Here is a 25,464-nt window from a genome sequence, read left to right as displayed (position 1 = left end):
TGGGACGCGGGTGGCACTGTGGGTTAAACCACAGAGCCTAGGACTTGCCAATCAGAAGGTCGGCAGTTCGAATCCCCGCGATGGGGTGAGCTCCTGTAGCTCGGTCCCTGCTCCTGCCAACCTAGCAGTTCGAAAGCACGTCAAAGTGCAAGTAGATAAATAGGTACCGCTCCGGCGGGAAGGTAAACGGCGTTTCCGTGCGCTGCTCTGGTTTGCCAGAAGCGACTTAGTCTTGCTGGCCACATGACCCTGAAGCTGTACACCGGCTCCCTCGGCCAATAAAGCAAGATGAGTGCTGCAACCCCAGAGTCGTCCACGACTGGACCTAATGGTCAGGGGTTCCTTTACCTTTTATACACACAACAACAACACACTAGTTTTTGTTGCACTAACGGTGTCCACTCCCTAGGCTCCAACAGTATCTGCAGCATCAATAAATATCCATTTTTCTTCCCACAGCAGTAATGGGTAGTTGCCCTTCCTCTGGAAATAAACCAGAGCACCATTTGATTACTTTGGGAGATCCCACAGCCCCCATATCTGCTAGTGCTCAAGCATTAACCCCCCTGCAAACCTCTGAGGAACACGAGTCACAGATAAGACTCTGAACCTGGCCGTGACAATCCAAATTCACTGAGCGAGGAGGCGAACCAAATTAAGAGGCAACTCTGCCCAATGTGTGAGCTATAAAGCCAGCCCCAGTCATTCACTGCAGCCGGTCAGGTGTCTTGACACCCACACTCCCACTAACACCCATTTGTCACAGGAAGACAGCAAAACTATGTTGGTTTATTGAGTCCTTAATAGGCAACCAGAAACAGCTCAAAAACTGCATTTGGTTCAGTGTAGAAAAAAAGTCGTGCAGGCATAACGAAGAGATCTGGATCTTCCAACTTTAGAAGGTAGTCTAAAAGAAGACCCCCAGGGCCAACATGCTGCTGCTCAAAAGTTTTGGATCACAAGTCCCATCATCCTGACTATTGGCCATGCTGGTTAGGGATGGGAGTTGTAGTCCTCAGCATCCGCAGAGTGCCGGGAGTAGACAGTACTGGAGTGAGATAAGCCAGACAGAAAGGCACTATAAGGTAATTCTGAACAGTAAGAATGATCATGTGGTGTGTTTTTATTCAGATTAAGCACCCCCACATTTTGATTCTTAACCAATATATTTCTACCTATGTATATTGATTAGTATTGCCGTTGGTTGCATTGTATTTAACTTACTGGGTGGAATATAAAGGTAAAGGTAAAGGACCCCTGACAGTTAAGTCCAGTCGGAAATGTCGTTTACCTTCCCGCCAGAGTGGTACCTATTTATCTACTTGCACTTGACATGCTTTCAAACTGCTAGGTTGGCAGAAGCTGGGACCGAACAACAGAAGCTCACCCCATCGCGGGGATTTGAACCACCGACTTTCTGATCGGCAAGCCCTAGGCTCTGTGGTTTAACCCACAACGCCACCCGCGTCCCATTTGGGTGTAATATACACCCATCTAAATAAATGGATCAATAATGTGCCACCCTCAGCGTTCTAGAAATACAAAGTAATACTAGATTTTTATGCAAAGCGTACTAAAAGTGTGGGGGAAATGAATGTTCTCGATCATTTCGACATTAAAAAGCAAGTGGTTCTGGATCACTTTTGACAGGTCAATTGAATCAAATGGTATCCCCTTGAGGAGACACTTGGTGTAGCTTTAAGGAGATTTGCCGCTTGCCAGACAGAACCATCTCCCTTCTCCTCCCCCTGAGCACTGTTCTCCAGGCCACTCAGTTGATTTCAGGGATGCAGAAAGAGAAAAGGAGGCAAAAAGGTCCATTGCAGGACTTATGCAGGGGTAGTTTCAAATAAACACACAAACAAGCATAAATCCTAACTATACTTAGTCCACTCTTAGTAACATTGTTAAGTGACTTCCTCATATCCCCCTGGCTGAATTTCAGTATATATCATTGTAACAGTTTTCCAAAACAAGTTTCTCATAAAATTTACTTACTTAACATCTTTCTTTTCATCTTTACTTTAAGCGTATTATTCTATAACATCACATATTTAAATCCTAAGCCTATCTGTTATTTGCAAGTATTTCTGTTTAAATTATCTTAGCATATTTAAGTAAATAGTCTTTGAATTTCATCCATTCCTCCTGGTACTCCTCCTCCTTCTGGTCACGGAACTTATAAATCAACAAGGAAAGCATTGGTTCTGCAATGCTGTAATCTGTCCCTTATTCTAAATAAATAATTATTACTGTTATTTTTAAAAAATAAAAAAAGACATGGGAAATAAGATCTTTGGCTCTCTCCTGTCTGTTGGAACAAACGTTTTTCCACCCTCTGGCAAAAGTAAAAATTTGATTAAAATATTAAGCGTTATCATTTGTCTATGTCAGAATATTATGCAAGCTTTGAAAAACGACTGTGGTTTTAAGATTACTTTGGTGCGATGTCAGACTGGGAAGACTACCTGAAGTTGTTTTGAAAGATTCTTTTCAAAAGGCATCCCAGACAAGTGCGTCTCTTACGCAACTTTGCTTTTCTCAGAAAGATGTTAAGCAAACAGATTGCTTAATCTGCAATTTAGATGGGTGCCACTTTCTGCAGAATATTTATTGCAGGGCCCTTCCAAGGAGGAGGTTTAGACACTTGCCTCACTTTCGTTTGAAAAATCTTTCAACACTTTAAAACACAGCAAAAGATGGATGACACCAGACTTAGTGGTTCCAGAAGAACCTCTTTGACCCAGGACCACAGACAAAGGACTAGCAGATAACTGTCCTCTCTCCCCCACCCCATAAACACCATTTACGATGCTGAATTTTGAATGATTTGCAGCTACTTTGTTGTGAAAAGGTCGCTGTTCGCTATTCTTCACTTTCAGGGTTAAGTAAGCAACGGGATGTCTTCCGCCCTGATCACCTCAGGTTCTGCAAAGCTTATTTTGTTAATCCTTAACTTGCAAAGGAAGCTCCTGTCTTGCACTGCACTTTGCCCTGGTCAACAAAGCACCCCTTACCATTAACTGACAGCAGCCTTCCTCGGACGCAGTAAACAGGTGAAACTCTATAAAACGAAGTTCGAAAGATTGCGTATGAGATTCAAAGTCTCTGACGCTAGCCAGAAGAAAGCATGTTTCGTAGGCTGCAAGAACATTCCTGTTGCTTTTGGGAATTGAAGTTTCTTTAGGATCAGCAATGCCGACATGTGTCCAAACTTGGCTTGCACCTGCACAACCTGGATATATGTGAATCAGTGTTAGAAACTCAGCTATATACGCTAATCGCCAAATGGCACCTTAAACCTAGGTTGCAGTCACGCCAACGGAATGTCTAGGGGCCTTTTTTTAATTCAGTGAAAATTGTTGTTGTTCTTTTTATTTCTATACCGCTTTATATTTTAAATAAAAAATATTGAAGCGGTTTGCAGCACATTAAAACATCAGATGTAACAATCCACAATAAAACAAATTCAAGCTTCGAAGGAAAAGTTCTAGATCCTACCCCCAAAGTGATATTTTGCTTTCCCCATATTTATTTACCAATTTAATTTATAGAGCTGCCCCGTGGCAGAAGTACTCTAGGAAGCCAGTGTGGTGTAGTGGTTTGGGTGTTGAACTAGGACCTGGGAGATCAGGGTTCAAATCCCCACTCAGACACAACGCTCACTAGGTGATCTTGGGCCAGTCACAGCCACTTTACCTAGCTCACAGGGTCGTTGTAGAGATTAAATGAGGAGCGAGGTGAACCATGGAACTCCATGGAGAAAAAGGTGGGATGTAATGCAATAAACTAGGGACACGGGTAGGTTATACCACAGAGCCTAGGACTTGCCAATCAGAAGGTTGGCGGTTCGAATCCCCACGATGGGGTGAGCTCCCGTTGCTTGGTCCCTGCTCCTGCCATCCCAGCAGTTCGAAAGCACGTCAAAGTGCAAGTAGATAAATAGGTATCGCTCCGGCGGGAAGGTAAACGGCGTTTCTGTGTGTTGCTCTGCTTCGCCAGAAGCAGCTTAGTCATGCTGGCCATATGACCCGGAAGCTGTCCGCCGGCTCCCTCGGCCAATAAAGTGAGATGAGCGCCGCAACCCCAGAGTCGGTCACGACTGGACCTAATGGTCAGGAGTACCTTTACCTTTAATGCAATAAACAGGGTATTCTGCTTACCTGCTTAAGAAAGACGGAAGGGCCAGCCAGAGGGAGATGTCAGGTGCCAACTTAGAACCCAGAGATCTCCACGTGGTCGCAATTGGACCCGCACCAGTCGCAAAATGTGTCTGGCACCTGGAGGGTTTCTAACGTTGCTGCGAATATGCACATCCTCAAAAGGATCAGTCATCTCCCTCTACAGAAAATTCAGATAAAACTGTCCTGGAACTTCGCAGGACGCTATGAAAGTTGGGAGAAAGAAACAGTATGCTCAAGATCAAGTCCAAAGCAGATAGCTGCTTCCACAGAGACAGGCATGTTTGTTACGCCTGAAAAGTTACGTCCCAAATACCCCATGTTAGGGCCAGCGATGGTGACTGACCAGAACAGCACCCAGGGGGGCTGACTTGGTTGGAAGCCATGGAAGTGCTGGTTCAGCCAGTCTCTGCAGACCCCACTAAGATCACATTTCTAAAACCGAACGGTACATAAACATCCATTCCCCTTTATGGAACCCAGGAAGTTCCAGAGGGCAGAAAGGCGAAAGCACCTTTCCCCTGGAAACTCTTCACAGAGCCCAAGCGTTAGCATGACATATCGGTGTGCAGGCGTGTGTGGGTTGGGTTCTTTGTTTTGCTTCCCTGTCTCCCCTTCCAGAGTTGTTCGCACAAATCAAGAAAAACAAGATGTACCAGTTGCTCTGGCAACAAGGCTTCTTCTCTCCCCAACCCCCTTTCTTCGCAAAGAAGCATCCATTTGAAGAGTTTGCCCAGGGAAAATATAGCTGCCTAAGAGACCAACATTTTATGGGGCGCAGGCACAACTTTACTTCCAATATGCAAGCATGGTGTGCTACGGAAGTCTTGATGATGGAGCGAAGCCACCAGCTAACTGCTTCCAAGTACAAGTTGCTTACAACACGGGAAGGGAGAGGCATTTCACACATTACGTGCGAGCAAACCTGGGCCTGTCACCTTCCCTAACCTAAATGGCAGAATTCAAGTAGAGAAGGCTATATGTTTCCTGAGCTCTGGCCGTCTGACAGATATTAAATCCCTATACATTGCTCATGTGTTTGTATTAAAGGTGTGTGCATCTACATCTATAAGTATGTCAACGCTCTCTGTGTATCTATAAGTAGATATTAGTGAGCAAATTCTAAAAGAGTTGTTTTGTTTTTGTCTGGATTATGGTCAAGTTATTTATTTGTGGCAGTTTTTAATTGGTTAATATTAATTTTAATTGGCTAATGCCAGTATGTGCTGGGTTACACATTTCTTTGCAGTCCTTAAAATGTTGGTAAAAGCAGACTGAGGAATTTCTGTATTCGTCTTGTATTATCTTTAATGGTTTTGCCACATTTATACTGTTTGGGTTGGGGGGGGGAGGAAAAAAATCAAGATTTAAGTTATGTGGGAAGCAGCCTCAACATTTACCATTTTTTTGACAGGGTTCAAGTATTCTCACTCATTCTTACAACATTAAAGTTGGGGAGATCATTCCACAGACAAGGGGCTAGTGCAGAAAAGGCTCTTTCTCTCGTCACTTCCTCTCTGAACTTCCCTTGAAAGTGGTAAGCAGGCAAAAACATGACCACTTCAGGGGCCAAGCGGGTTTGTATGAGGAAAGGGGGTCCTTTAGATATAGAGGCCCTGAGCCATATATGGCTTTAAAAGTCAAAAACATCACTTTTGAATTGGGCCCTGAAACAAACGGGCAGCCAGTGCAGTTGCACCAGAACTGGGATTTATTTTTATTTATATAGATATATTAACTGAGACAAGGTGAGTGCATTCATTTGTGTGTGTCTGTGTGTCTGTGTGTGTGTGTGTGTGTGTGTGTGTGTGTGTGAATGCTCTCACCTTCTTGTCCAGTTAACAACCTGGCTGCCCCATTTTGCACCAGCCGTAGTTTCTAAACAGTCTTCAAAGGCAGCCCTCGCATACAATGACATCCTCTAGGACAACACCTGGGTTGCAGGAGCAAGGGATTTGCCATCTTAGGAGAGACACCCCCACATCTGGCTGCTCAGGTTGCTGAGAGTTATTTGCTCTGACAAAGGTCTGTATAGTTAAAGCTATGGTTTTCCCAGTATTGATGTATGGAAGGGAGAGCTGGACCATAAAGAAGGCTGGTCGCCGAAGAATTGATGCTTCTGAATTACGGTGCTGGAGGAGACTCTTGAGAGTCCCATGGACTGCAAGAAGATCAAACCTCTCCATTCTGAAGGAAATCAGCCCTGAGTGCTCACTAGAAGGACAGATCGCGAAGCTGAGACTCCAATATTCTGGCCACCTCGTGAGAAGAAAAGACTCCCTGGAAAAGGCCCTGATGTTGGGAAAGATGGAGGGCACAAGGAGAAGGGGACGACAGAGGATGAGATGGTGGACAGTGTTCTCGAAGCTACCAGCATGAGTTTGACCAAACTGCGGGAGGCAGTGGAAGACAGAAGTGCCTGGCGTGCTCTGGTCCATGGGGTCACGAAGAGTCGGACACGACTAAACAACAACAAAGGAAGTACTTTGGTTTTGAAGATTTGCTTATAGAATAGGTAACACACATGGCTTGCAGGGCACAGTCCATCACGCACATCCCCTCAGGAAACTACTGCAGTATATTTTGGGATACTGAAGCTCGGTACAGAAAGCTAAACTTGATTCTTTTCAGCAACAATCCCCCAGGAAACAATTATGTTGTGCTTTATGGCAACTATTTCCCCCCACTCAGCTAAAGAGCCTGTGATTAATTAAACTGCTCCCTATCACTCCTTCAGATAGAGAGATAATAAAACAGCAGAATATTCAAACAATTAATGCCATCATTGTCTTGGCATTAGTTCATTAAACTCCCCAGGGTCCTACTAATAAGTGTTGAGAATCCGCAATGACTGTTCTCCAAATGGGAACCACCTTTTTTGACACAAAAGGAATTCCTTGAAATGATAATCTAGCCTTTCAGCGCCAGCTCTGGATAAAACAGGCACATCTAATACAACAGCTCACCCTCACAAACTTATTGCTCGAATTCTCTGCCTGCCAACTCTGTGAATGGATCCCACTGGACAGAAGTGCATTTCAGATAAGGTGAGGTGAGACAACAGCAGTCACTTTGCCATTCAGTCTATGGGACCCATTCACACATACAGGTCCATCACCTAAGCTGCAGCCATCAGTCGATGAACAAGGATTGCGAATTTCTCCTGCGTCAAGCCAGCCTTACAAGGCTAATGCTTGTTCTAACAGAATGTAAACAAAATGTGTGTGCGTTTGTTTTAAATCTCATCTATTCAATGAGAAGTGCAAGTCCCTAGTTAGAAGACAGCCAAGAGCTGCCAGGCATTCTACATATTGATATGGATAGGAGAACCCCAACCATTAGATTTGGTTGTGTATCTGAAGAAGTGTGCATGCACACGAAAGCTCATACCAAGAACTAACTTAGTTGGTCTTTAAGGTGCTACTGGAAGGAAATTTTTTTGTTTTGACTATGGCAGACCAACACGGCTACCTATCTGTAACTGTCATTAGATTTGAGATCTGCAAGACCTTGCTTCCAACGGACATCATCTGGTCAGGATAAATGGGTGGCCGTCAACTCGATCCCCTATCAATTTTAAATTGTGTTAATAACTAGCTAGATACAAGATTAATCAGACACCCCAAGTCTCCTAGCTGATACACAAAGGCGGAAACACAAAGACATTCATGAAATTTAAATAAAGATGTGCCCCATGCCAATCAAACACGACTTGGCAAACTAGCTGACCATCCCCACGTCACAGGAAACGCTCTCTGCTGGCACCGCCCTTCTCTTTTCCAAAAAGAGAAAGACTGCAGTGGTACCTTGGTACTTGAACGGCTTGGCTCCCAAACAAATCAGCTCCCAAACGCTGCAAACCCAGAAGTGTCCCGGTTTGCGAACATTTTTTTGGAAACCAAATGTCCGTTGCGGCTTCCACGGCTTCCAATTAAGTGCAGGAAGCTCCTGCAGCCAATCGGAAGCCGTGCCTTGGTTTTAGAACGGTTCCAGGAGTCGAACAGATTAAGTTTGAGAACCAGGGTACCACTAGGACTTCTTTTAAAAGGATGTCATGTCTCAACTGCAGAAGCTCTGCCTGTCTGTCCAGAGAGAGGAAGTCATCTCTGGATGTTGATCTTGGAATTCAGTTTTTGAGGAATATGGCTGCCTGGTTTTGGCACTAGCAATGGTCCAAAGGCTCCACTTTAAAACATGCTGCTGAAATGCTGAAGACTGAGGCATATGCTCTTCCTATCTCCCACTACCCATCTTCAAAGTAAGTGTCACCTATCTGCCCTTGCCCTCCGCAACCCCCCCCCCCAAAAAAATATTCTACACACACCACTAACTCATTCATTCTCCCTCAAAGCAGATTTCAGGATGATATATATAAAACAAATGAAAATCACGGTATATGAAGACAACAATATCATAACTTGATAATAAACTGCCAGTAAGACCAAACAGCACACTGAAGCACTATATATTTATTTTACTTTATTTATTTATTAGATTTAAATATCACCCTTCATCAAAAGATCTCAGGACGGTTCGCAAGATAAAAAATACAATATAAAAGCGCAAGCAAGCGCGCACACACACACTCACTCACTCACTCTCTCTCTCTCTCACACACACATATATATATATTGTATATATGCTTTCGTAGATTTTCACGGGTACAGGAATGCAGGTTTTGGTGTCCTCGGGTGTCTTCCCGTGTAAAAGTTGGGGTGTCTAGGCGACGTTTCGACGAGGTCTCACTCGTCATCTTCAGGCTGGTGCTTTCGGCTTCTTGTTACTGGAACAGAGCAGGATCTCAGTGTTTGAGTTCCTATAAATACTGTTGAGGGGGTGTGGTGTATAGCCTCCAATGTTCTGGGCAGAGAGGAAGTTCCCAGGCTAGTGTGCCTTTTCTTCTTTTGTTCCTTAATTACTTGAGGGATATCTTGAGTGATTTCTTGAGTGATATCCTGAGTACCACTTAGGTGGGTCATTAGGTGTGGATTAGTTGCTAAAGTCTTTGTGTCTTGACCTCTTGAACTTTGTGAAGAGTTTTTCTGAGAAGATGGCTGTACTGCACTTAGTTGTGCTCTGGCTTGGCTTCGTGTATAGGGGCGAGCTGTGGTTTTGTGGCCTGTGTCAGCCAGATCTGTGTAGGGATTGCAGGGGGGTGCAGCATCCGGAGGTGCCACCATGGTTTGGCTACTGGATGGTGTCTGTAATTTATCTGTGGAGAGGGTCTGGGTTTGGGTCTGGTGTGGTTGATTGGTGATGGCGTTCTGTGTGCCTCTGGATCTGGTGTCAGTTTTTGAGGGGAGGGCTAATTTCCAGATGTCTGGCAAGCGGGATGTGTCGTCACGCTTGTTCATGTTGTGAGGGTGTTTCTCTATCTCGATGGCTTCCATGATTATTCTCTTGTGGTGATGTTCCATGTTAAAGAGCAATTTGGAATCTGCAAAATTAATTTCGTGTCCTGTTTCTTTCATGTGTTGGAAAAGAGAGGAAGTTTTTTCTTCTTTTTTGACGGCATTCTTGTGTTCTGCGATACGTGCATTTATTCGTCTGTTTGTTTGTCCAATGTACGTGGCTGGGCAGACTTTGCAGGGTATTTCATAGACCCCTTGGTTTTCCAACTGGATTTTATCCTTGGGGTTTCTGAGGATATTGGCTATTTTTTGGTTGGTGCAAAAGGCTGTTTTGATATTGTGTTTATGGAGGATTTTGCTAATTTTATCTGTAGTGCCCTTGATATAAGGAAGGAGGGCCATGCCATTGTTTTCTTCTGTGTCTTGGTTTTTGGGGGGTGTTTCTTTTTGGATTAGCTTCGTAACCCTGTTTTGCTGGTATCCATTGGCAATTAACACATTTGAGAGATTCTGTAACTCAGTTGTCAAGTGGTCTTTGTCAGAGCACAACTAAGTGCAGTACAGCCATCTTCTCAGAAAAACTCTTCACAAAGTTCAAGAGGTCAAGACACAAAGACTTTAGCAACTAATCCACACCTAATGACCCACCTAAGTGGTACTCAGGATATCACTCAAGAAATCACTCAAGATATCCCTCAAGTAATTAAGGAACAAAAGAAGAAAAGGCACACTAGCCTGGGAACTTCCTCTCTGCCCAGAACATTGGAGGCTATACACCACACCCCCTCAACAGTATTTATAGGAACTCAAACACTGAGATCCTGCTCTGTTCCAGTAACAAGAAGCCGAAAGCACCAGCCTGAAGATGACGAGTGAGACCTCGTCGAAACGTCGCCTAGACACCCCAACTTTTACACGGGAAGACACCCGAGGACACCAAAACCTGCATATTGTATATATATATATATGGTGCCAGGCAAAAACATTCCTATTCAACCAGTCCTACGACTGCTTAACATTCTACAGCCTTTTAAGTGTGCATGTGAAAAGGGGTGTGTATTGTTTTGCCATTTTGTTTTTAATTATTTGTTTTTATCCTGTATTTTATTCTGTAAACTGCCCTGAGATCTTATGATGGAAGGGTGGTATATAGTTAAAACAAAAACAATGAAACAATAACCCCCCACCCCAAACACATTTAAAAGGCTGTAGAATATTATTCAGCCAAAGGCCTGGTTGAAGAGTCGTTTGCTACTGGACTTAACTGTCAGGGCTCCTTTACCTTTACCTTTTTTAAAGACATATAATGCAAGCGCCAGACAAACCTCCCTAGGGAGAGAATACACAATATATGTGTAATACATTTAAGTACCTAGAAAAAAACAGATGTAAAGGGTGTAAGATGTAAAGGATGGCAAAACCATGATGTATCAAATGAAACCTCTTGGGTTCCGTGGTAGTAAAATTATGGACAACAGAGACGAGCAGTGCATAACTATTGCATTACACTGAGACCTCCGGCTATGGGGCGGTATATAAATTCAATAAATCACCATCAACATCACAATGTGTCTCTGTGAGCTTCCCATGGAATGTGGCTGCCTGCCTATAGAGGGACATAAGGTAAAGGTAAAGGGACCCCTGACCATTAGGTCCAGTTGTGGCCGACTCTGGGGTTGCGGCGCTCATCTTGCTTTATTGGCCGAGGGAGCCGGTGTACAGCTTCCGGGTCATGTGGCCAGCATGACTAAGCCGCTTCTGGCGAACCAGAGCAGCGCACGGAAACGCCGTTTACCTTCCCGCTGGAGCAGTACCTATTTATCTACTTGCACTTTGACGTGCTTTCGAAATGCTAGGTTGGCAGGAGCGGGAACCGAGCAACGGGAGCTCACCCAGTCGCGGGGATTCAAACCGGTGACCTTCCGATCGGCAAGTCCTAGGCTCTGTGGTTTAACCCACAGTGCCACCCGCATCCCTATAGAGGGACATGGCTGCATGCAATATTGTACTAAGTTGAATGTTCTGCTGTGCAATACAACTCTCTCCCTCTTCCCTCCTCCTTTGCGCCTCCTAAATCTATTCCTGTTGCACTGGCACTAATCCTTGCACCACCCCAACTATTGAGCTGCGCACTGCCCTTAGTGCTGAACCAGGTGGGCTATTTTGTTCTGATGCAACAAAGAAGTTATTGCGTGTTTTGAAAGCAGCTGGTTAAAAAGGTGAGAGTCAAAACACAAAGATTGAAAGCGGGAGTCAGCAAACTTTTTCAGCAGGGGGCCGGTCCACTGTCCCTCAGACCTTGTGGGGGGCTGGACTATATTTGGGGGGGGGGTGAACGAATTCCTATGTCCCACAAATAACCCAGAGATGCATTTTAAATAAAAGGACACATTCTACTCATGTAAAAACATGCTGATTCCCGGACCGTCTGCGGGCCGGATTTAGAAGGCGATTGGGCCAGATCCGGACACCGGGCCTTAGTTTGCCTACCCATGATTTAAAGGCACCACTCCCACCCTCCCAAAAACCCTTGAGGATAACTAGAAAGTTTTTCTGACACAATGGGAGGAGGGTGGGAAGAGGGGAGGGAGGAAAGTGTGAGCTAGAACCAAATTATGAACATGTGGGTGGCAGAAAAAGAACAAAACGTTTCAAAACAAACCACCACCACCTCTTATGCAAAATAACAACAAAAACAGGAGGGGGAAGTCTCTCCCTAAGGAGGCCCCTCCTTCCCCAGAAATTTCCCAGGCCTTACGGAGAGGCCTTGTCCATTATTTGACAAGCCTTGATCTAAGATCAGAAGGATGGTTACAGTCGAAGAAGAAACAAAGAACACACACACACATAAATGCACACACCCTGAGTGAACTCGCTTCAAGGTTAAATAATTCCTCCCACTTGCCACAGATGAGAAGCAAAAATTATTGCCTATAGCATATCTCACTACAATTAATGTGCTTGCTACCCTAAAATCATTCCTTGGAGGAGCAAAAGAGGTCATATACGGTTCAGTAAATCCAGATATATTTTTTAAAGAAGGTGAAGTAGATCAGCAAGATTTCTACAACTGCCATGTTATCACTGGCAAGGAAGGCTTTCCATTTGCAAAAAAAACCCAGACCAGGCCTAGTGATTTATTGTCAGCCACCCAAGCCATTTCATTAATTTTAAGAAGCTAGAAAATTAACACGACAACATCATAAATAGATCAGAGGCACAACCAAAGCTTGTTTGTTATTGTTAAATAATGAAACAACCTGCTCGATTCAATTCCAAAAAAAAAAAAGAGAGAGAGAAATAAGCCGCCACCGAGGTCTACTCCTCTCATTCAAGCAAAAATTATTCCGATTAAGCTGTGATGCTGGAAGGAATGAGGATTCATTCATCCGCTCTGGGATGACCAACCTGTGGTTAAGCCACACACTTACAGGATTATTTCCAGCCAAGAGAGAGATTTTTTCCACTATTTGTCCACAGTGCCCAACCACCATCTGAGCCCTGACCTCTAAACCCTGATCTGCCTTATGCATGGGTAGGCAAACTAAGGCCCGGGGGCTAGATCCGGCCCAATCGCCTTCTAAATCCAGCCCGCGGACACTCCGGGAATCAGCATGTTTTTACATGAGTAGAATGTGCCCTTTCATTTAAAATGCATCTCGGGGTTACAGTGGTGCCTCGCAAGACGAAATTAATTCGTTCCGCAAGTCTCTTCGTCTTGCGAGTTTTTCGTCTTGCGATGCACGGTTTTCCATAGGAATGCATTGAAAATCAATTAATGCGTTCCTATGGAAACCGCCTTCCCCCGACCTCTTCTGGCGGGCGGCATTTTAAAATCGCCCGGGACAGCGGAGGATTTCTCCGCTGTCCGGGGCGATTTAAAAGCCCCTGGGAAGGCAGGCAGGGGGGACAAAGGCTTTCTCGCCCCGCCGCTCGGCTTCGGGACATCGTTCCGATGCCGGCGGCGGGGGGAGGCTTTCCCGCCCCGCCGCCGGGCTTCGGGACATCGTTCCGATGCCGGCGGCGGGGGGAGGCTTTCCCGCCCCGCCGCCGGGCTTCGGGACATCGTTCTGAAGCCGGGCGGCGGGGGGAGGCTTTCCCGCCCGGCCGCCCGGCTTCGGGACGATGCCCCGAAGCCGGGCGGCTGGGGGAGGCGTTCCTGCCCCGCCGCCCGGCATCGGGACGATGCCCCGAAGCCGGGCGGCTGGGGGAGGCGTTCCTGCCCCGAAGCCGGGCGGCTGGGGGAGGCGTTCCTGCCCCGCCGCCCGGCTTCGGGACGATGCCCCGAAGCCGGGCGGCTGGGGGAGGCGTTCCTGCCCCGCCGCCCGGCATCGGGACGATGCCCCGAAGCCGGGCGGCTGGGGGAGGCGTTCCTGCCCCGCCGCCCGGCATCGGGACGATGCCCCGAAGCCGGGCGGCTGGGGGAGGCGTTCCTGCCCCGCCGCCCGGCATCGGGACGATGCCCCGAAGCCGGGCGGCTGGGGGAGGCTTTCCCGCCCGGCCGCCCGGCATCGGGACGATGCCCCGAAGCCGGGCGGCTGGGGGAGGCGTTCCCGCCCCGCCGCCCGGCATCGGGACGATGCCCCGAAGCCAGGCGGCGGGGGGAGGCTTTCCCGCCCGGCCGCCCGGCTTCGGGACATCGTTCCGATGCCGGGCGGCGGGGGGAAGGCGTTCCTGCCCCACCGCCTGGCATCGGGACGATGCCCCAAAGCCGGGCGGCTGGGGGAGGCGTTCCTGCCCCGCCGCCCGGCATCGGGACGATGCCCCGAAGCCGGGCGGCGGGGGGAGGCTTTCCCGCCCGGCCGCCCGGCTTCGGGACATCGTTCCGATGCCGGGCGGCGGGGGGAGGCGTTCCTGCCCCACCGCCCGGCATCGGGACGATGCCCCGAAGCCGGGCGGCTGGGGGAGGCGTTCCTGCCCCACCGCCCGGCATCGTAACGATGCCCCGAAGCCGGGCGGCTGGGGGAGGCGTTCCTGCCCCGAAGCCGGGCGGCGGGGGGAGGCTTCAAAAGCCGTCCGGGGGCTTTTAAATCGCCCCGGACAGTCCCGGGGCGATTTAAAAGCCCCCGGTTAGGCAGGCAGCCTTCAAAAGCCGTCCGGGATAGCGGGAAGCGCTTCCCTGCTATCCCGGACTGCTTTTAAAATGCTGGCGGTGGGGAGCAAAGCCTTTCGCCCCCGCCGGCCTTCCTGGACCTCTTCTGAAGTCCGGAGGGGGGGAAAAGGCTTTGCTCCCCACCGCCAGCATTTAAAAAAAGGTCCCCGAGATTTCCCTATGGGCTTTCGTCTTGCGATGCAAGCCCATAGGGAAAATCGTCTAGCGAAGCGTCGCAAAAACCGAAAAACCCTTTCGTCTTGCGGGTTTTTCGTCTTGCGAGGCATTCGTCTTGCGGGGCACCACTGTATTTGTGGGGCATAGGAATTTGTTCATTCTAATTTTTAAAAAAATATATAGTCTGGACCCCCACAAGGTCTGAGAGACAGTGGACCGGCCAATGCTGAAAAAGTCTGCTGACCCCTGGGCTAATGGAAACTTAGCAAGGGAAGGGAATGCAGGTCACAGTCAAGAGGCTGTCCTCCCTGGTCATTGATGGATCCAGGGAGCCAAAGCAATCCCATAAATGTACAATGAAAAAGAAATAAATAGATTAATAGCACTGAAATTTAATGGAAGATACAGTGGTACCTCGGGTTACATACGCTTCAGGTTACATACTCTTCAGGTTACAGACTCCGCTAACCCAGAAATAGTGCTTCAGGATAATAACTTTGCTTCAGGGTGAGAACAGAAATCGTGCTCCAGCGGCGCGGTGGCAGCAGGAGGCCCCATTAGCTAAAGTGGTGCTTCAGGTTAAGAACAGTTTCAGGTTAAGTACGGACCTCCGGAACGAATTAAGTACTTAACCCGAGGTACCACCGTACACTTATTTAGTTCTCATATGGTATACAAGGTGCTGAACAGAAAATCAATGCAACACACCCCGTTTTCAAGGCCTAGTGGTGATGTCACCATGATTTTGGGCTGGTAGGTATGAACTTCAGGGGGCTGATATACTACTCATTTCAAGAACTAGACAAGCACTTCAGAGCCTATTTGTTTCCTCAGGTTTTAATTGAGCAGCTTCCAACCTGCCCAGCAAACCCTGCAAACTCTTCCCTTCAACTCCACTTATCGGTTGGGGTCCCAATGACAAGCAAGGGAGGTCTGCCCCAGGGTGGGTTGCTCACCCATTAATGTAGAAGGTTTTGCTGTTGTCCTGCAGAAGGAACGATGTCGTCGGCTGTATCAGCTTCTTGAAAAGGGGAGGTGTGTGGAAAGGAACAAATATAGGATGCAACAACTTTGACGACCTTCTTTTCAGTTGCTGCTAAAGCTATGGTTTTCCCAGTAGTGATGTATGGAAGTGAGAGCTGGACCATAAAGAAGGCTGATTGCCGAAGAATTGATGCTTTTGAATTATGGTGCTGGAGGAGACTCTTGAGAGTCCCATGGACTGCAAGAAGACCAAACCGATCCATTCTGAAGGAAATCAGCCCTGAGTGCTCACTGGAAGGACAGATCCTGAAGCTGAGGCTCCAATACTTTGGCCACCTCATGAGAAGAGAAGACTCCCTGGGAAAGACCCTGATGTTGGGAAAGATGGAGGGCACAAGGAGAAGGGGACGACAGAGGACGAGATGGTTGGACGGTGTTCTCGAAGCTACAAACATGAGCCTGACCAAACTGCGGGAGGCAGTGGAAGACAGGAGTGCCTGGCGTGCTCTGGTCCATGGGGTCACGAAGAGTCGGACACGACTAAACGACAACAAAATTTCTTCTTTATAAGGTCAATTCTCAGACAGCTGACCCTTCTCAGAAATATTTTATAATTTGATCAGAAAGATACAGCAAGGTACATTATTAAATAGCAAAAGGAAACAGAAGCAGAGATCCCCTGTCACAATAACAGCCTTATCAGGCCTTATCTATTCATCATGATATAGATGCAACTGCTGTCCACATTTTAAAACCACAGATAAGAGACTGGGAGCAGGCTCTCCCACCTTCTCCTCCTCCCTACCTTTGCCAGTATTTAATTACAGTGCAGTATTATTTCTCCGGGACACAGGTGGCGCTGTGGGTTAAAGCCTCAGCACCTAGGACTTGCTGATCGAAAGGTCGGCGGTTCGAATCCCTGCTGCGGGGTGCGCTCCCGCTGCTCGGTCCCAGCGCCTGCCAACCTAGCAGTTCGAAAGCACCTCCAGGTGCAAGTAGATAAATAGGGACCGCTTACCAGCGGGAAGGTAAACGGTGTTTCCGTGTGCAGCTCTGGCTCGCCAGAGCAGCGATGTCACACTGGCCATGTGACCCGGAAGTGTCTCCGGACAGCGGTGGCCCCTGGCCTCTTAAGTGAGATGGGCGCACAACCCCAGAGTCTGTCAAGACTGGCCCGCACGGGCAGGGGTACCTTTACCTTTACCTTTACTATTATTTCTCCACCGCTAAAGATGACTAAAACTAACCAGAGCTGGCTTTCAACTAGAAATCAAGGCGGGGCTGGGGGGGGGAGAGAGATTTGAAGCTGATCTGCAAGTCTGAATCCAGGTTCAAAGGTACGCTACACAGAGCTCCTTGAAAGAAGATAGGGATAAAAGTATAATTAACTAGGTATAAACGGTAATCCCTGATGTTATAAATGAACAAACAATGAAGCTGGTCTACCCCTCCAAAGCTCCAAGGAGAAATTTCAGCCAAATTCTGAAAGACTTTTGGGGGATGAAAGGGGCCACATCTATTGCGGGTTTTGCCGCCATCTTTCCCTCTCCCGCTTCAACAGTGGTGGTTATCCTGGCAGCCACTATGCTTCCCCCCAAATGACGCTACATCAGGGATGGGGAGCATTTGCGTCCCCCCCTCCCAAGGTTGCTAGACTACAACTCCCATCATTTCTTGACCACTTGCCATGCTAGATGGAGCTGATGCAAACTGGAGTCCAACAACATTTAGAGGGACGTAGGTTCTCCATCCCTAGGCTACGTGATGGCATAACAATGCGTTGCTCTTAGCCAGGCATAGGCAAACTCGGCCCTCCAGATGTTTTGGGACTACAACTCCCATCATCCCTGACGACTGGTCCTGTTAGATAGGGATGGTGGGAGTTGTAGTCCCAAAACATCTGGAGGGCTGAGTTTGCCTATGCCTGCTCTAAACATCTTCGGAACAAAAATAACACAGCCACTGCCACTATCAATAAGGATCCCTGTCTTTCTCCTCATGTCACTTCCTCAAGAGGAACTGCTGAAATAGCCTGAAAATTCAGGAGCCCATTTGGGAGGGTCCAGGTTTTAACGATCTTGTGCTTTTTGTTGTTGTTGGTGGTGGTGGTGTTAACAAGAGTCAAATGAGACTCCCACAAACAAATTCATTCAGGCATCTAAACAAAGAATTTCCCAACCTGGTGTCTTCCGGATGTTTGGGACTACAGATCCCATGAGCCCCTGTCAGCATTGCTAATTATCAGGGATGATGGGAACTGTAGCCCAAAATATCTGGAAGGCACCAGGTTGGGGAAGGCCGATCTGAAACCCCTCTTTCATTTTGCCTCCCTTCCTGCATTGCACAGATGAAGCATGGACATTCTTGTAAACACACCAAGGACATCTGCATGTTCCCTTTCCTGCAGTTCTACATTGCTGAAGCTTCTTCTCTCTGCCTGCTATACTACAGTCTTGTCCTTCGCCAATTTAAAAGCAAACTTAGCCAAAAGAACGAAGATATTCTATCCCTAAGGATTATCAACAGTTCAAAATAAACCTAACCAGTCCCAGCCCTAAAAACAGCAGGCTGCACACTACATGTGCAGGGATGTGCATACTCTGGTACTCCTGTCAGTGTGTTTGCACCGTAACAACCTTCCCACTATCTCACACCTCCCAGTAAGCACCAATGTGACCAGTCGGAGGTCAGATGAGTGATGGTACCTTACCATGTTTTCCTCTACTGATCTCTTTAAGAAATAATATTCGACACTCAAACCCAGTGCAACATTTAGCCGTGTGTCGACCACACCAAGTGCTTCTACGGGGCCAGTCCTAACATTAGGCAGACTGAGGCAGCCACTTAGAATCATAGAATTGTAAAGTTGGAAGGGGAGATTCATTGCAGGGGGTGTCATGAAAGAGCCATAAATTTATAGTTACTTAATTTATTGTTTGGAGAAGGAACTGGCAACCCACTCTAGTATTTTGCCATGGACACTCCATGGACAAAAGGAGAAGCTTTGAGAAGAAATTCTGGTTCATGGGGCCACAGAGAGTTGAGCACTATGTGTGGTGGTCAGCTCAGTGGGATCCCACCTTCGTCGCCAGTGAAATATACTTAGAGCCGAGTGGATTTCATGCTCTTTATTCAGCGGTGATGGAATGGAAGTTTCCCCTGAATGTCTGCCTTATATACATTATTTACACAATGGGCCCCGTGTGATTGGCTAATTCCGGGATTCTCCTGTAGGCCTATCAGGTTGCGGATTCCTTTCCACCTGGAGTTGGATTGGGTGGCTCCTGTGGACCAATCAGACTGCTGCATTCTGGATCCTATTGTTCTAGGACCAATCAGACTGCTGCATTCTGAATCCTATTGTCCCAGGACCAATCAGACTGCTGCCTTTTGGATCCTATTCAACTCAGTACATAACAATGACTGAAGGACGAATGATGAATTTATTGTTACTGGTATTTTTACTTCTGAGGAGGTGGAAAATATTCTGCCTTGAGTGTCAAAATGACTTGATGAGCGCTGAGTACTCAGCACCTTGGCTTGGGTAAGGTGCCATTTCCTGTTCCACTTTAGAATCATAGAATTGTAGAGTTGAAATGGACCCTGAGGATCATAGCTGTCAACTGCCCCTTATTTGGTGGGAAAATCCCTTATCCCAGCACTGTGTCCCGCTGCTGTCCCTTATTGATGATGTCCTTTAAATTTCCCGGGTTTCAAAGGAAGCAGCTCCTCTCCCTCCCTCCCTGCCGGCCAGGGAGGAGGGAGGATCCAACTGTGTTGCTTGGCTGCATTGCTCACCCAATAAGGAGTCTAAGAACGACTGGGGGGGTGAAGCTTGCATGCCTTGTGCCGATCAAATCGGCCGTGTTGCCTGGGGACTCGCCTTTGCTCAGCGCTTCCCAGCAGAAAGGTGATGGTGATTTTCCTTGCTGCATCCCCTTTGCCGGGTTGCTGCGCTGTGGGAACCACCGCTTGAGGCTTCGCTTGGCTGCGCTTTCTGCCTTTGGCTCGGAGGGGCTCAGAAGTTGAACATACCTGTGCCCGGAAAATCCCTTATTTTGGCTGCTGATCCCTTATTTCTGAGGCTGCTGGTCCCTTATTTTCAAATCTGTAAGTTGACAGCTATGCTGAGGATTCTTGCCCAACCCCCTACAATGCAGCTGTCCCATATATGATCGAACCTGTGACCTTGGGGTTATCAGCACCACATTCTAACCAACTGAGCTATCCAACCTCTGCCAGCAAAATGTTGTGGGCCAGCCCTGGTGCTTTGAATAATTTTACAATAGGTCCAGGTGCTTTTGCTGATTTCTTCAAAAAAAATAACCTAATGAAATAGCTAGAATCTGGAGATAGGTGACAGAAATCTCTGTGCAACACCCTCCCCCACTCTTAAGTATTTACTTTTTGCTGAAATAATGGATGCTAAAGGTTGCAATCAAAGTCTAAAGCGTAAACAGTAAAACTTCAGTAAAATGGGGAAAGCAAAACAAGCTTTGCATGATAACATTTCCCATTCTGCTTTTCCGTTGAAACATTAAGCTTTCAAAAGGATGTTGTAGTCACATTTTCCAGCAGCAGTTATTAGAAATATGCACATGTTTAGAACTAGGTCAACCTCTACAGTTATTTTACCAGCAGAGAGAAACTGTTTAGACATCACTCTAATGCTCTTAGCTTCAGCAAACCGGGGCAGAGCAGTTTTGAAATTAAACAATATAGGGAGAGAAAAAATAGCAACTCAGTAGAAATGTCTCCTGGACTGAGATATAAAAGAGGAGGGTTTAACGCTATTTTAGAAATTCACACTTCTGAAGAACTCCAGAAGTTTCTGTTCAGTCTTGGTTCACTTTCCTTCTCCTATCATCTTTGTTGAAGGGATTAGCCTACAGCAATCGGAGGATGCAGAAACCAGAATTCAGAATAAATATTTGCTGACAGATCAGCAGCACACTCCACTTGCCTCTTTTATTTGGAGGGGACACAAAGGGAAGGGGGGGCGGCGGGACTATTGTCACATCTTAAAACATAAATGCCAAAGAGATCGCCTTCACAAGCGTTGGTTTAGAGGGGAAATCCAAAAAAACCCCTGTACAAATGACTGGTTAATCTTGCCTCCAGCTTAAGGCTCAGGGAGAGTTACCATTTTATAAAACCATATCCAGGTTTTTTTATATTAAAAAAATCATTGCAAAATATGCACTCAAATCCAACAGCTTTAAAATCTTAACCCCAAGACCTAATGAGAATTAGCCCTCCATCAAATGATCATGCAACATCTTATGAAACTCTGTTTGGGATTAAGACTTCCGCAGGCCACCCAGAACCTCTGTCTGCATGCCTTCCCTCTCTGAGCACAGCAAAGGGAATAGTCAAGAACAACTACTCTGCTCTTTTCAGAGATTAGGAAGGGCAGCAATGGGAGATTTTATTTATTTAAAGCATTTTTTTACTCCACTCTTTGGCCAAAGTCTCCCAGAGAGGATTACAAGTCAATTTATTTTACAGTCCCCACCTTCAGGTTTGGAATTCAAAGGACACAACACAAAAGGAAAGGGGGTGGGGAGGGAAGAGGAAAACAATGAAACTCAGCCACCAATTCTTAAAGTTCCGGTTCTTATAGCGACCAGTTGGGGTGCAAACCGTTCCGAGAGTGAAGGCGTCTAACAGAGCTCCTGCTTCCTATTATCTTCCTTTGCTGCAGCCTGATTCCCTGACAGCTGAGGGAAGGAGAAGCCTGATGGAGATGATTTTTCAATAGAGCTAATGGAAGAGCCCTGCATCCCTTCTCTCCCTCTGCTGCAACATTCGGGGCCCTGTTCTTGAGGTACATGAACCTTAGAATCACAGGTTCATTGAATTGTGGAGTTGGGGGACCACAAGCGTCATCTAGTCCAACCCCCTGCAAGGAGTCTTTCTGACCAACATGGGGCTTGAACCCACAGCCTTGAGATTAAGAGTCTCACGCTCTACTGACTGAGCTATCTTGTTAAAGCCAGTCTGGGCCTGGTTAGTGCTTGAGAATCCTATGTATGCTGCCTTGGGTCCCATTATGGAAGTAAGGTGGGACAGGAGAGTAAGAATACAAAAATAAGTAACTATGTAAAGTGCAGGTAGCCAGGGAAATATATGTATTTGCTACCTCAACTTTAAGGAGATCAGAATCACAAACGGAGGCAGACAGCTTGAGGGAGACACACCCCATGACCGTAAACAGAAAACCCATCAACTTATATGTGATATGTTGCATGAGACAGGCAACATCATCATTATTATTATTATTATTATTATTATTATTATTATTATTATTATCAGCTGCCCTTCGACCTAAGGTCCCACAGAGTATCACAACAATTTAAAACACATTAAAAGAGTGATTATTATTACTTGCAAACACAAGGTCTTAATTGCATGCATCTCAAATGCCAAAGGCCAGAGTAAAGAGACATGTCTTCGGCAGTCAAGGAAATCCAAACAATGAAAGTGACAGGCAAACGACTGTGAGGAGGGAGCTTCCCAACCCTGAATTGTAGATACTCAGACACTGGAACGAATGTCGTCCTCACAACACACCACTAGGAATTTCGCAGGCCACAAGCCATGCCCATCTCTAATAAGTGGACAACAGGAAAAAGGACTTGGGCTGCTCCGTTGCTTTCAATCAAGGTGCCTTCACTGGCCCTCATCTCCCACTTACCGCAGCAAAGAGGACTCATTTTGCTTTTCTGGAAATAGGAGGGTGAGGTGGGTGATGAAAAGACAGAAGAGGAGAATCCCTCCTGAACCATCTTTGGCACCTGCAAAACTGTTGAGGCATGCACACCCGGTCCCAGGTTGCGATTAATATACCATTTATTCATATGCAATTTATCAATATACAATTTGTGTGTTGATCATCGCCCTGGGATCTTCAGATGAAGGGCAGTGTACAAATTCAATGAATAATATTAATATTGATTTGGCAACCTGTAGCTCTCACCTGGAAGAAGCCACACACGTTCTCCATGAGCTTGGGAAGATTTCTCTTCAGTTTGCAAGATGTTTACGCATAGGTACAAACTCCCAGAGATATTTATAGGAACACAGAAGACTGGCACACAATGTTCTCTTTCAATCGTACATTTTTGGACCAGGTACTAGGAAGGCGGGGAGCAGGAAACTATAAACACCCTGAAGTTAATTCTTCCTTTACAATCAGAGCCCAGTAAAAATTGGAGACAGATACACAAGGAACGCTTAGCATGTGATCTCATGCTCCGGGAAAACACAGAAGGCCTTACCTTATAGACTTGCCCATAGGTGCCATTGCCAACAAGTTCAACGAGTTCAAAGATGCCTGCAGGATCCTAAAGAGAAATAAACAAAGGCATTTCAGACGGTCAGTAGCAAAGTGGCTGCAAATAAAAACTTTGTTAAATTCGGCCAGTATGCATTTTCCAGGGGAGCTTTTACAGTGCGCTGGGAGACAGGGGGCAGAGAATGAGTTCAGAAGGGTGGGGGGCAAGCGTCGTAGTAAGGGTCAAAACCCCTTCTCTTGCGTATCTTTCAAAAGTGCAAAAAACAAAATATAAAGCATCTTAAGAACATACATTGATTCTTGCTTTGTATGCCATAACAAACCAAAATGAGGTGCTCTAGGAGAAGCCATGTACAACTAAACTACTAGCAAAGTTGCCTCACTTTCTAACTTGCACCAGAAGTGCTGGGAAAATCTTCAGTTTCTCATTTTTCCCAATCTTAAATTCAGTTCTCCACATTTCCACGAAAGTTAGCAAATTTTATTTTTAAGAAGTCCTTATGAAAATTCATTTGCATACTGGAGCTCATTTCTGAATTATCAAAAGCAGATTTGCTGAATATTCACATTTTTGCAAACCAATTTCCCCTAATTAATGAATTTTCACACACTCTTTATTCCAGCACGTACTCTTTTTTTACACATTATTACTTCGCACAGCGAAATTTGGAGAAGTGCAGATTTTGAAGGACGGCTCTTCTTTCATCCACGTGTTGTTTTGAAAACTGCAAATTAGCATCCCTAGGCGCCGTTGAAATTTCACTCATAAACTCTTAAAGGTAAAGGGACCCCTGACCATTAGGTTTAGTCGTGGCCGACTCTGGGGTTGCGGCGTTCATCTCGCTTTATTGGCCGAGGGAGCCGGTGTACAGCTTCTGGGTCATGTGGCCAGCATGACTAAGTCGCTTCTGGTGAACCAGAGCAGCACATGGAAACACCGTTTACCTTCCCGCCGGAGTGGTACCTGTTTATCTACTTGCACTTTTATGTGCTTTCGAACTGCTAGGTTGGCAGGAGCTGGGACCGAGCAACGGGAGTTCACCCCTCGCGGGGATTCGAACCACCGACCTTCTGATCGGCAAGTCCTAGGCTCTGTGGTTTAACCCACAGCGCCACCCGTATCCCTCATAAACTCTTAGGCAGGGTCATATCAGTACCCACAAAGCACTACTACCACGTGACCCTATCAAAAACATTCATCAAGAATGCCACCCACATTAAGCTCACCCAAAATAGTGAGCCCATTGGAGAAAAGGATAGGTGAGAGCTTAAATCAGATTAGGTTTTGCTCATGCTGAGGGTCACTGTCCAGCAGACATGTTCTGAGTGTGGAACTGGGGTGGGGTGGGCCTGGTCATTCTGGCCAGTGACCTTGTGATATTATGAGCTTTCCCCCAATGTAGATACAATCAGCATTGCTTGTTGTAAACTATTTGCTTCCTAAGTTAACTCCACTCGGCTCTGAAGTCCAGCCTTGTCAGAATTGCACCTGTGGTGACAGATGGGCGGAATTTTTTGCCTCACAGCTATGGGAGAACAGATGACCTTTCGTTGCTACCACGACCACAGTTCTATCTTGATACGCTTCTCATGGCCTTGCCACCCACTAACCACATCTCCCAAGCATTTGTGACCTCAGGTAGGACCTACCTGGAAGAGAGATAAGCAACTTTCAGCCCTAAGGCCTAATTTTATGCAAGCAGCTTTGGGCAAACTGCATCTGTTAAAAGTCAAGAACAGGAGAAGGGGTATGGGGGCCTACGTTCGAACAGTGGCAAGAAATGGCCAGGTCACTAAGCATGGGGGGGGTGCAGTTGGTAAAGCTGCCATATCCTCGGTCTATAATCCTGCTTCAACATTCACTGGCTGACGTTTGCAAGCTCCAAGGATTGATTTCTACCTAAAAAACAAGAAACCCCAACTCACTGGCAGTGGAACTACGTGAGCTGTGAAAGATTTAGGGGACATGTTTTGCTGGGACACAAACTCAGTTTACATGGAGCATTGGCTGAGACTCATGACTGCACCTCACATAAATTAGGAACCTTATGAAAGGAGTGAAAATAACGCAAATCAGGATCTACAGGTAAATCTGTAGGTGATTTGCAGCACACCAGCAAGACTGCCAGACTCCCGTTTAATAATAGCAACTCCAAAAAGCCCTCCCCTCAAAAAGCAGTGCTCTATTAGAGCAGAAGACAGTGTTTCTCTCTCTCTCTCTCTCTCTCTCTCTCTCTCTCTCTCTCTCTCTCTGTGTGTGTGTGTGTGCGTGTTTTGTGTGTTCTTGGATTATTATAAAGTCCTGCAAGCTCAGTCTAGAACAAGGCAGACTATGCTGAATAATTTTTTCTTCTGTTATGATGCGAAGACTTCAGAGCTTCC

At 46.6% G+C, this 25,464-nt stretch overlaps 1 protein-coding gene across 6 annotated transcripts in view; it reads right to left on the bottom strand.

Annotated features, from left to right (window-relative positions):
• Nucleotides 1-25,464, bottom strand: part of TNIK (TRAF2 and NCK interacting kinase) — a 305,446-nt gene that overhangs the window by 233,326 nt on the left and 46,656 nt on the right. For all 6 annotated transcript variants that reach the window (XR_014168246.1, XM_081910721.1, XM_081910720.1 and 3 more), the window contains exon 2: nt 23,066-23,131. Coding sequence is in view for 5 of the 6 variants with exons in the window: in XM_081910721.1 (XP_081766847.1) it covers nt 23,066-23,131 (66 nt within the window). In the remaining variant the exon portion in view is untranslated. The remainder of the gene's footprint in view (nt 1-23,065; nt 23,132-25,464) is intronic.

Source organism: Podarcis melisellensis (genome assembly GCF_964234715.1).
Source record: "Podarcis melisellensis genome assembly, chromosome: 5".
Lineage (NCBI taxonomy): Eukaryota > Metazoa > Chordata > Lepidosauria > Squamata > Lacertidae > Podarcis > Podarcis melisellensis.
This window is presented reverse-complemented; position numbering and strand designations above follow the sequence as displayed.